This window comes from Tarenaya hassleriana, unplaced genomic scaffold, assembly GCF_000463585.1.
Source record: "Tarenaya hassleriana unplaced genomic scaffold, ASM46358v1 Cleome13, whole genome shotgun sequence".
Taxonomy (NCBI): domain Eukaryota; kingdom Viridiplantae; phylum Streptophyta; class Magnoliopsida; order Brassicales; family Cleomaceae; genus Tarenaya; species Tarenaya hassleriana.
In genome coordinates, this window is record NW_010963495.1 from 736,009 (window position 1) to 747,905 (window position 11,897).

General features: G+C 35.0%; 3 protein-coding genes, 1 long non-coding RNA gene and 1 other non-coding gene across 5 annotated transcripts in view; 3 read left to right on the forward strand and 2 right to left on the reverse strand.

Annotated features, from left to right (window-relative positions):
* Window positions 1–271, forward strand: part of LOC104807297 (purple acid phosphatase 10) — a 3,368-nt gene extending 3,097 nt beyond the window's left edge. The window contains exon 9 of the mRNA XM_010532511.1: window positions 34–271. Within this exon, the coding sequence (XP_010530813.1) occupies window positions 34–192 (159 nt within the window). The 3' untranslated portion in view covers window positions 193–271. The remainder of the gene's footprint in view (window positions 1–33) is intronic.
* A 779-nt stretch (window positions 272–1,050) lies between these two features.
* On the forward strand, window positions 1,051–4,513 carry LOC104807298 (WD repeat-containing protein 13). The gene is made up of 12 exons (XM_010532513.1): window positions 1,051–1,460; window positions 1,795–1,904; window positions 2,114–2,183; window positions 2,371–2,518; window positions 2,610–2,747; window positions 2,962–3,101; window positions 3,221–3,268; window positions 3,377–3,487; window positions 3,610–3,785; window positions 3,894–4,015; window positions 4,101–4,177; window positions 4,281–4,513. The coding sequence occupies exons 1-12, from the start codon at window positions 1,245–1,247 to the stop codon at window positions 4,395–4,397; spliced, it is 1,473 nt and encodes a 490-aa protein (XP_010530815.1). The 5' UTR covers window positions 1,051–1,244; the 3' UTR covers window positions 4,398–4,513.
* Window positions 4,514–4,631: 118 nt separating this feature from the next.
* Window positions 4,632–4,704, forward strand: TRNAE-CUC. The gene has a single exon. It is a non-coding gene; the product is annotated as a tRNA-Glu (tRNA).
* A 299-nt stretch (window positions 4,705–5,003) lies between these two features.
* On the reverse strand, window positions 5,004–5,956 carry LOC104807299. The gene is made up of 3 exons (XR_770739.1): window positions 5,766–5,956; window positions 5,408–5,472; window positions 5,004–5,258 (listed from the first exon to the last, which is right to left on the reverse strand). It is a non-coding gene; the product is annotated as an uncharacterized LOC104807299 (long non-coding RNA).
* Window positions 5,957–10,609: 4,653 nt separating this feature from the next.
* On the reverse strand, window positions 10,610–11,891 carry LOC104807300 (bZIP transcription factor 11-like). The gene has a single exon (XM_010532514.2). The coding sequence runs from the start codon at window positions 11,320–11,322 to the stop codon at window positions 10,852–10,854; it is 471 nt and encodes a 156-aa protein (XP_010530816.1). The 5' UTR covers window positions 11,323–11,891; the 3' UTR covers window positions 10,610–10,851.
* Between the last annotated feature and the right edge of the window lie 6 nt (window positions 11,892–11,897).

Below are 11,897 nucleotides of genomic sequence, written 5' to 3' on the forward strand. Positions count from 1 at the left end.
TCTACATATACATATACGTACTTTACAGAACAGTCATTCAGGGAAGCAAGCTTCGGGCACGCGGTATTGTCGATAAAGAACAGGACGCACGCTTGGTACGGATGGCACCGCAACCAGGATGGGTTCTCCGTCGAGGCTGACTCCATGTGGTTCTTCAACAGATTCTGGTTTCCTCATGATGATTCCTCTTAGAACCTTCTCTTTGTATTCCTCTTTTCATTTGAATAATCATCATATCGAAATGTGAGTTTGCATTTACTTTTCCTTTTTATTCTCGGTTTTTAGTAAAGTATTATGATTCGTGTTCGGAAAGAAGGTTTCTCAACAGCTAAAACGGCTCGTAGTGCTTCGGCACATCCTTAGAACGGCACGCATTGTTTAGTTTATTCCCATTTTACGTTGATACAAGGAAATAAAAAGATTAGTGAGAAATGAGAATAGTGAGATTACGCAACTAGGAAAATTATTTGTAGCGGTTTCTCAACAGCTAAAACGGCTCGTAGTGCTTCGACACATCCTTAGAACGGCACGCATTGTTTCCGTTTTTCCCATTTTATGTTGCAATAATACGGATTGGGTTTCTGAAGATTTATTAAACCAAAATTTATACATGAATATTGTTTATGTTAATATTTAAAGTTCTAGATTTCAAAAATTTTGATAATATTCATTTAGCGGTTATACTTAAGACGGAATTCATATAAAATATTAAGAATTTTTATAATTTTGTAATTTTTATTTAATATTAAGAATAATTTTATAATTATATTGATATCGATTGTAAAATAAAAAAAATTTAGTTAATACCGAATTTGCTGACATTTCGATTTACGAATTTAAATTTTTGGATATGCAAAGTACGGTTGCACCCTGGAGTACGCAAATTCATGTTGATTGTCCAATAGAATTACAAATGGGCCGTGTAACTACCGAGCTTTGGGCCACCGTCAAGGGCTCAGTGGCTTTATGGTAATAAAATGTGAATCGTCCCGTCGTTCTTTTTTTTTTTTTTTTTTAAATAAAATATTTGCCAACGACTTATAGATTCAAGGTTGAGAAATTGAAAATTCTGAAGAAATTGGATTCATAACACCAAAAAGAACAAGAAACAGAGATTTCAATTCTTCCGACACCACGTCTCGATCTGATTTTCCTTCGCGACCGTCTGCATCCGGAGGTTCGACGCGGAGGAGTTTTTCCGGCGAATCTCCCCGTGCGGCGGGTGCTCGGAGGTGCTTTATGCAATGGCGGAGGAGACGATCTTAGGGAAGAACGGATCAGAAGAAGAGATCGGTGGTTGCGCCAATGAGGAAGAAGAGAAGAAGAAGCAATCGCCGGACCCCGAGTACTTGTGCTGCATGATGCAGCCTATAACCACCGATACCGATCCCGTGTACGTTGGAGTTCGCCGACTTCTTCTACGCCGGAAATCTGAATCTGGCGTTCTCGGCCGCCGATATGTACGCTCTTTCTCTGTAACATTCGTTGCTCACTTCAAACCATTGGATATCACAGTCCTTCATGTGCTTTTTTATGGTTAGAAAGGTTCTATTCGTTGTGGAGAATCATTTTGTTCACTTCAGACTGCTGGAAAGTACATTCGTGAAATTGGGTTTTGTAGTTAGATGTTTACATTACTGTTTGGTCCAATTGATGATTCTGTAACTTTAATTTTCGGATTGAAAACCGTTTCCTTGATTTTGCATTTCTCTTTGATTTGTTTATGGTGTAGTCTTGTTCGAGGCTTGAACATTTTGCTTAGAGCTGTTACTGTTCTTGCCCTGTTTGTTGAAGGAATGGAGGTGCAATGGGAAAGGATATGTTGCGTATCGAAATTTCATTAGCCGACCTAGGAAGTGGGAGAATGTGCAAACACCGAGCATCTTGAGTAGTCCCGGAAACAGGTTTCTGGAACTTGAACTAGTAAATTTCAACAGATTTTTTGACTTTGAATCTGTTTCGATTATAGGAAAAGTCTTTTTCGTATCCCCTAAAGGCATTTCTTGTAACATTGAGATTTATGTGCCTGGCTTGCCTATATCACTGTCTTGGTTACTTCTGCGTATTCCCATATGATTCTGACGTCCAATTAATTTACTGGTTGATGCATCAGTGGCCGATGGCTTCCTTCTCCAAGTCCCCTCTCCCATCTATATGAAGTTGAAAGCTTTACGTCTAGTAGGGTATGCAGGATTTCTCCATTCTCGTGCTCTGTGATTATTTTTTATTTTTACTTTTTTACTTTACTTTCGAGCATTACATTTAGTTGGCAGCCAATTGAGTTTATTGTAAAATGTCACGAAAGAACCGTAGATTTCTTTTTTTTTTTGGTTTGCCACTGTTATAAGTCGTCTTAACGTTTGTTCATAGGATTTACGAAGTGTCAATCAGGTTTCAAGCCATAGAGCTAGTTTTAGCTCAAGTTTGAGTGACAGTGATCATCCATATCGCCGAGGTGTGGAGCAGGCGTTTTCTTTTGTAGGAATGCATTGTATCTTCGATCAATGCCAATCTGCTGGTATCTTTCTTTCTGCTGCTTTAGTTTCATTGACCCGCTTCATGAGTTTATTCTCATTTAAGAATGTGGAGACTCTTATATCTTTATGCAGTCACTGTTCTGAAGTTTGGCCACATGAGTTCTGACCTACTTGCATATGGAGCATCAGATGGAACCTTGACAGTTTGCAGTGTTTCAGAGCAGCCCTCTGTCCTCAAGCAGTTAACAGGACATACGAAAGATGTCACAGGTTCGGTTGACTGGTATTGTCCCTGTAGGCTTTTGCTGTTTCTCTGACCTTAGGGCTCCTAGCTTATGATATGTGATACTTGCCTGTTATGGGAAGATTTTGAGTTGCAGGTTTTTTAGAGCTAAGTTGTATGTACAGCATATATATTGTATCCTCAAAACCAGATTCTGTACTTCAAGCTTCTTATTTTCTATATGTTCCTTAATACATTCAGATTTTGACTTCTCGTCGAACAATCAGTACATTGCATCATCATCGCTTGATAAAACAATACGAGTGTGGGAGTTGTCAAAAGGCGTTTGTATTAGAGTTATATATGGAACCTCTGCACAGTTATGCATCCGTTTCCACCCTGTAAGTTCCCACTGGATTTTCTCATCTCTTTTATTTCCCTCGTTGCAGCTCATCATTTCTCTTTTTTCATAATGTGCTTGCATTGACATGTTGTAACTTTCATTTGCATCTTTTCACAGGTAAATAACAATTTTCTTTCAGCTGGCAATGCAAATAAAGAAATCGCGGTATTTAAATTGTACCTTTCAGCCAAGTATATACCTTTTTGGATTCCTTTCCTGCATCAAATGATTCAATTATTTGATGGCTCCACGTCTTTCTGTTTGACGTATTAGGTCTACAATTTTAGTACTGGGAGAACTATTAAAAAGTTGGTGTTTGATGATGAGGTTACGTCGATGGACCACGATCACACAGGCCATCTGATTTTCTGTGGGGATGCACATGTAAGTTTTCTCTATTTCGACGTCAGAAATATATGTCGAATGACAGAGAAATCATCCTTTTTTTTTACCGTAAACTGAACAAACTTGTCCACCCCATTTGTGCCTTTTTTTTACAAATGCAGGGAACAATATATTCGGTGAGCATGGACTCCCATACAGGTTCCTTATCCCGGTCTCATCGCCACCGCGGTAGTCACAAATCTCCTGTGACAACTGTGAAATACCGGAGTTTCTCGCTTCTGGCTTCAGGACCCGTTCTGCTGACATGTACTCAGGACGGGAATTTGTGTTTCTTTGGGTTTGTGATAAGAACCCTAGTTTTTTTTGGGGCTCGGAGTTGATCCCAGAAAGATACTGATAGTGATAGTAGTATATCTTACCTGACCAGCTCGTATTTGTGATGCAGCGTTGCGCTCGAGATAAAGGGGTATCTAACTTTACGTTGTTCCCTCAAATTAGCCCCGCGGATACACAGAATTCAAGCATCGTTCTGCCCTCTCCTATCACTGGAGAAAGGAGAATACATAGGTACGATACCATCCTTACATTATAAACACCGAGAGAGATTTCCACGTCTGATGTCGTTTTCTTTTTTTGGTATCCGAACGTGAAGTTGCTGGAAGCGAGGACTCAAATGTCTACTTCTACGATCTTACCAAACCGAAACACACATGCGTGAACAAGCTACAGGTGAAATCTTGTAGTAGCATGCATTGGTTACATAAATGTGAAGCCGGGTTCTTCCTTGGTAACTCACGCTCTGGGGCGTGGGGGGTTTATTTTCCCCTGGCAGGGTCATAGGTTTCCAGTCACGTGCGTGGGGTGGAACCATGGGGAGAACTTGTTGGCGTCATCTGATTTCTACGGGGTTGTAATCGTCTGGAAAAGAGCCAACAAGACAAGCTCGTAGGTTCGGCTTGATACAACACCGACAACAAGACTGATTAAGATGAATACTCCCCGTTGCATATGTATACCAAAGTCTAAATCTAATTCCTCATTTTTTGCCCACACGTTTCCTGATTCTAAGAGGTAACTGTTTACTTTGGTTCCAAAGATTTGAACAGAAAGGGAACCGAGAGAATTTCTTGTCAGGTTGATGTTATAGTAGTAGATTAATTGTAACAAACACGTAACACATCAATCCGTTGTAGTCTAGGTGGTTAGGATACTCGGCTCTCACCCGAGAGACCCGGGTTCAAGTCCCGGCAACGGAACGTTTTGCTTTTTTGGGGTTTATTTGCTTCTGTTATACAATTTATTTTTCATTATGCTTCTAATCTAAATGATGATATGTATATATACATTACTATTATATAATATATTAATATGTATATGTCTGTTCAAATATATACATGAGGAGTTCCCGATGAAAATATCCTTTGTATCGAAGTTTCTCAAAAGTAAAATTTTCTTTTAATACGTTGGATAGTATAGTAACCAACGCAATTTGTTTTTTTTCACGTAATCTTCTAGCGAAAAGTGAAACGTTCTTCAAAAGTTCTACACGATATCGTTATGATTCAAATACCTTTTTACATCCAAGGTTATATACATGCGTATATATGCATAGACTGTAGTCGCATATATATATAATACACTCCAACTACATATGTAAATATACATATATATATATATATATATATATATATATATGTCATCAGTTAGGAATAAACTTGAAAGGAGGCCTAACGAGCCTTGGTGATGGACTGTAGTTTCCATAGTCATTTGTGTTCATTCTAAGAATCCTCTCGTGTATGCTTGTATCCACCTGCCATACACACATATATATATATGTGAATATATATATATACACATATACATATACGTACTTTACAGAACAGTGTGTATTGCAAAACAAATAGTCCAAAAGAAAATTGAAATTGAAGCTTTTCTGCTCATGCATGTTAATCGACTAACCTCATGATGGTAAGTCACCGGATTTGTTTGCTCGAGTGGTTTATGGATCAACATGGATGATCGGCCTGCAATGACGAACAAAACTATATATTATATATATAGATTCGAAGTAATCATATGATTCCTGAAGTGATAACAAGATGAGAGAAACCACCTTGTTCATAATATATAGAACGTAGGCATGTGTAAGTATATATACACGTTTTATACAATCTTGTGTATATATATACACATCTACATACACATACATTTCTACACAATTTCTCGGGCGTTCATGATATTGCATTACTTATATATATATATATATATAACAAGTCGCTTGGCTGCATGAGAGAGAGAGAGAGAGAAGAAATCGAACCTGCAAGAGAGAGAGAGAGAGCTGAAGCTGAAATCAGAAGAAAGACGAAACCCAGTTTCTTCATCAAACCCATATTTGTTTTCTACTCCCAGATAATGAAATGATTTTTTTTTTTTGGGGTGAGATCTCTTGATAGTGATGATCTTAAGCTATATAAGACAGAATATGTGAAGAGAGAGAAACCCAAATGCTTGGTTTATCTCTCTATATACATACATACATACATACCTATAACTATATTGCAATCCTCAATCCTTTTTTGTTTTTTATTTTTATTTTTTAAATTATTTGTTTCATGAAACTGTGGGGGGAAAGTTGAAAGGAGACAACTTTCTTGTTGTTGGCCACCACTACTGGTCTCAAGTCTAAAGAAGTTGGTGGCTTTGATTTGATGTGGTTTGTTTAACAGAGACAGCATTTTCCAAGCCAAAATTACCAAAGTGCCCTCACTAGTAGTGTTCGAAGAAAATGACTGAAAATTCTGAGATATATATATATATTGAGTAGAAACTCAATCATTCGACTAATAAAAAAAATGTATAGTTAATATATATGGAGAATTTATTATAGAGTAAAGTTTACATGTTAACAAAAAATCGAGACAAAGAAGAATTGTAGGAAATCTAGTTAGTTATTATAAATAAAGGGCACTAAACAAAATAGTAAAACATATAACCATATCTAAATTCTTTTATAATATAAATTTCTACGGTGGAATGTGAATTTATTTGTAAAGATGTGCAAAATGTGTAAATATTGATAGAGGGGGGAAATGCTTTGTCTTTGTTTATATGTCAAAATCAAAAAGGTAAATAAATTAGGTATAACGAGAATCAAAATGATATTTTGATGAACAGTGGGTCCAATTATATCATATGCTTAAGGACAAGGACACTCTACCAAATATAAAACTTTGAGAGCACAATGGTGGAGAATAAAGATAAAAAGCACTCTAATAATACACATATATATATATATATATAAATGTAATTATTAATTTTGACAAAACTTAATCCTCTGTGCTCTATTTGACTTGCTTTCCAAATAAAAGCGCCACCCTAACGATTTGGTCAATCCCTATGAAGACTATAGTGCAAATTAACCATTAACGCGTGCATTATATAACTCGCTGCTCATGTACATATACACGTATCATTTCCACGTACATAACTAATACAATGAAAACCATGGTATATAAAATGGATATGAATCTATTATTGTATGTATAAAAAAAACTATTTGGGTTTATCTTTTGACTTTTCTATGATTTTGACAATGCATTTGGAATTATATACATGCGTTATTATGTTTATATACAGCCCACATATCATATATCTTGTTATACTCTAACATATTCACGTGAATAACTAAATTCAAATTACATAGGTTGAGGGTTACTACTTGATATGATATCGAGACCAAAAATGTTCAAATGATATTTTCTCTTTTTGGATGATTTAATTATGAAAAGAAAGCTTATCAACGAACTTAAAATTGCAATTGCCAAAAGCTCATTGGACTTGTTACACATTTGAAGGCTCGTTTTAAGTTCGGGTTCATTAAAGCGATAATGGGCCTTTAATGGGTTTTAGGCCTCTTTGTAGAAAAACTTTATTAGATAATTTTTTTAATCATTAAAATATTTACATGATACTTTCAGCTAAGGATTAGTTGCCTAATACAATTTGAGCATCTTATTATAAAAATAATAATCTTAAAATTCAAACGGATATGATAATACCTAATTTTGCTCTTATCGATTTGGATCACAGTCGATACATTTGCATTTGGAACTATGATATAAAATGAATTAGTTTTAGTAAACCTGATATATGTATAAGGGTTTGTAAAAATATAATTTTTTTTATTTGAAGCAACCCGAAATTTATTTTCTTTTGCTTTATGAAGAATGTCGCAGAATCTATATTTGTCGGTTTTGGACCGCCCATATAAATTTAGCGGCCGAGAACAAAAGAGACTGCCATGAACCAAAAAAATATCTAATTGAAGACCATTGGAAATGAACGGAGAACCATAGAATAAAAACAAAACAAAAACCAAATGACAAGTCGTACCACGTACGCATTTAAATATGAAACATTTGTCTAACATTTTATGTGAATAAAATATGTGCAGAATATATACCAACTTAAAAAGCAACGGTAGACAAATTATATATAATCTCTTTTTCTATTAAAAAAAAACAATGGATTATCCAAAGATTGCAACAGCAAAAAAAAAATCCATGTCAGTGGCCTTCCTACCATGCAATTTATATTTTACATAAAATTTCTATTCATTTTTGGTAGAAGATAATGTTTATGCATTTTATAACCCATCTTCCTTTTTTCTTTTATTTTTCTCACGAGAAGATGTAGTCGAATACCTAAAAAAAACATATTTTATGAAAAAATAAAATTATATATTCGTACATTTTTAAGATTATTTTTTTAAGAAAATAATTTATATTAGTTATATACTATCCAAAATATATTTTATATAAATCAACTTCGGTGCCGTTTCTTCGGTCAATAAAATTATACCTCATCAATCGGCAGAATTTACTTATTTTTTTTATAAAAAAATCAAAATAATTTGGCATTAAAAACTAAAGTGTAATTTATAAAATCTGCTTTTTTATATGATTTCGCAAATTTTAGATATGAAAAAAAGGAAGTTGAAAGATAGATTTCGCCATCGATGTTTCCCGTGATCCGTTTTTATCCTTTTTATTCTTTTCTTTTTTTTTAGTGCTTTAATACTTTAAAACTTTATTATAAGGTTTGCTAAATGGACCGACTTATCTATTTTATTGGTTAGTTTAGTCTTTTCCTTCAAACTTTGTAACATTGTAGTCCATATTGCCTTCTTTAAATGAAAAGTAGATATACAGGTCTTTAAAAAAAAATGCACACTTTATCATTCATTCCACTTATCAAATTCTAAATGGAATTTGTGTTTATAAATAAATTTCCATATAATAAAAACGATTTATCATAAATATATATAATCATCCATCACAGTTATTCAAATAACGATCCAAGTGACTGTAGGCGAGCCGAGAGGTGTAGCTGGTTGAGAGGAGTTAGTTGTCTCTATCCCATGTCTCATATTCGAACCATATGTTGGGGAGGAGGTGTATAATTTAATTGTGGTACAAAGATTACCTCCGGACCGAAATCCCGGTAAATTTTCTAGTTAACAACACAAAACGATTATGAATAACGAGTTATTTATCACGGTTTACAAATAATAACCGGTCGATATTTTCTCAATTATAAAATGTGAAGGAAAAATATCAAACTTTTTTATATTTACTGTAAAACTTCTTAAAAAATAATTCTTCGGATTTTATTAAAACATTATATTTTTTTTTGTATTCACTTTGGTTTCTGATTTACTCATTAGATAAAAGTTCTAGATATATGAATTATAAATCATAAAAAAAAAATTGTATTACGAAACGTGGAACAACGAACAGTTAATAATCTTCTTTTGATTGGCTTGAAAGGACAATAATTAAAATGAAAGACGTATTTAACTTTGTTTAATTAATTGATTTTTTCCGTCTTTAACCTTTTTTTTAATCAAAGGTTAACGGTCAAAAACTAATGATGATTAACAACGGCTAACCCTTATTACTAATGAAACGACGTGTTTATTTATCATAATGACAAAACCAATATGAAATTGACAGCCTTAAAATTTTTGTTTTCTTCCTATGTTTCTTTTGAATGTTACGTGGGATAGCAAAAAATATGTGACACTACTTGACAAAACATGTGTTCACTTCACTTGACGCATAATCATTACAAATGGTGTATAATCATCATCATCATCTTTTTTTGCATATATACATACATACATACATACATACATACATACGTGTGTATATATGCATAGAACGGCGAACCCATAACGTTTTATAAGTGGGGTCACTAATGATGCACGTATAATGTTATAATTACAATCTTAATTTTATTGGGGGCGATTAGTAATTTTTCATGAAATTATATAAAATTTATGAAGGGAACTATTTGTTTTTGAATTAAGGAGAGGTGGGATGTGACCACTCTATGTTAAGTGAGTCCGCCCATGTATGTATATAAATTTACACAAAAGAAATAGTTGTTTACAAGTCCCTATCTACATTCGATTATATTTGCAGCTCAAAAACGTCACCGTTTTGATTAGCATCTCAACCACTAACTGTACGAAGTACAAATTGCTTCATCTCAGATCACGGGTCTGATTTTAATTAGAAAATAATAAGATTACAAAATCTAAATTTAATTTTGGTTGTCGGGTGAATAAAAAAAACAAGTACGTAAAAGTAATGGATGACAACTGCTTATACGAATTAGAAAGTTACAACCCGTAGTGAGCTCACTATGCATTGCATGCCGACATATCTTATATAATAAGATTTTAGGCAACTATATATATATATATATATATATTCAATCTTTAATTACAATATTTATGACACGGACAAGTAGATTAAAACATTAAAAACGCTAAAGTCTCACCAACACTCTGTTTATAAATGTACATGTATTAAATGATGAATTACATGTAAGAAATCCATAGTTTAATCTTGATCTTATACACAGATAACATAACATTGCAATAATTTAAATTGTACTCTTCGGAACCTGATATAGTGGTTAAAGGACCCGTGATTTTCCAAGAGATCATGAATTCCATTCTCCAACAAATCTGTCACATTTTGGATAGTTTACCTGTTCCATGTGGTTTGCAAACTATTACGTATAACCGGAGGATTTATCACCTTGACCGAAAGACGGTCGTTCGGTTCCGAAATTTTTTCAAAACCCAATCCATAGATAATTAGATATCTTGAAACATAAAACGAGTACACAATTACGTAAATACCCTTTATACTACAACATAGCCTTTATTTCAACACGGCTAACAAAGATTAGATTCCCGGCTTCCAATTTGCAATGAAATTAAACAAACAAACAAAAAACCTAAAACAAGAAGAAAAAACACACATTCTGTCATCTTTCTCTAAAAAACGGCGGCCCATTTTGGGGATTAGAGAACTTTTGATCTACAAATCTCAGTACTGTAACGCATCAGCAGAAGCCGTGAGAGGCTGATTCAGGTAAAACATGTTCATGTTCATGCTCGTGTTTATCTGATTCACGAACAAATCATCAACCTCTAAGCGATCAGAAACGTTAGAACACATGCCAGAGAAGCCATTGTAGTTGCCGCTGGAGAACGCGATGATGTCGTTGAGAGAATCCAATCTGTGTCTGAGCTCATCGATTTGAGCTCTGAGAACAGAGTTCTCAGCCTCGACGGTGAGGTAATGCTGAGTTGTGATGCTGACACTTGTCACGATCTGGTGGTTCTCCTTCCTCAGCTGAGCAACCTGAGCCGTCAGATCATCCATGAGCTTCTGCTTCCTCATCCTCGACCTCCTCGCGGATTCTCTGTTCGATATCATCCTCTTTCTCTTCCTCTGCTCCATCACCGCCTGCAGATTGTTGTTCTCCTCCGACGATATCGACGACGACGACTCCATTAATCAATCACACACAGAGAGACGAAAAAGGTTGCAACTTTGTGGATCCAAACGGGTAAAGGAGAGATTTTTGTGCGTTTTCAGGGGGATCCAGCAGGACCCAGATGAGAAAGTCGAAGAAAAACGAAATCTAAGATGTAGCAGAACAAGGAGAAACGCTTAGTTATTCAGAAATTTTTATTACTAGGGTTTTTTTTTAATGGGAGATTTAGAGGGAGGGTGTTTCAGAAATCATGAGACATAGTAGAGCCAGTAGAGGAAGACGACAGAGAAGGATTGAACAAGATGGGTCCTGCGCCTGATTGTGGAGTTTATCATAAACCCGGAGAGGAGGATTTCACTCAGAATTGGAGACATGAATCTCAAACATCAATAACCACAGATTCAGCATCAAGATTCGTTTTTTTTCCTTTTGTTTATTTCTTCTGAAACTTTCTCACTTCTTCTCTCCTTTTCCCCTCTTCAGAGAAGGAGGATAAAAAACACCACAAGAGCTGAGATCTCAAAGTAAATCTCTAGAGAAACATGGTTTCTGCCCTTGCAAATGGAGCAAATCTCTGTGGGGGGGGGGGGGG

Coding starts and splice junctions, on each gene's coding strand:
- LOC104807298 (XM_010532513.1), top strand. CDS start 1,245: ATGGCGGAGGAGACGATCTTAGGGAAGAACGGATCAGAAGAAGAGATC. Junction 3,488..3,609: donor TTTTCTGTGGGGATGCACAT/GTAAGTTTTCTC, acceptor TTACAAATGCAG/GGAACAATATATTCGGTGAG. Junction 4,016..4,100: donor GGAGAAAGGAGAATACATAG/GTACGATACCAT, acceptor CCGAACGTGAAG/TTGCTGGAAGCGAGGACTCA.
- LOC104807300 (XM_010532514.2), bottom strand. CDS start 11,322: ATGGAGTCGTCGTCGTCGATATCGTCGGAGGAGAACAACAATCTGCAG.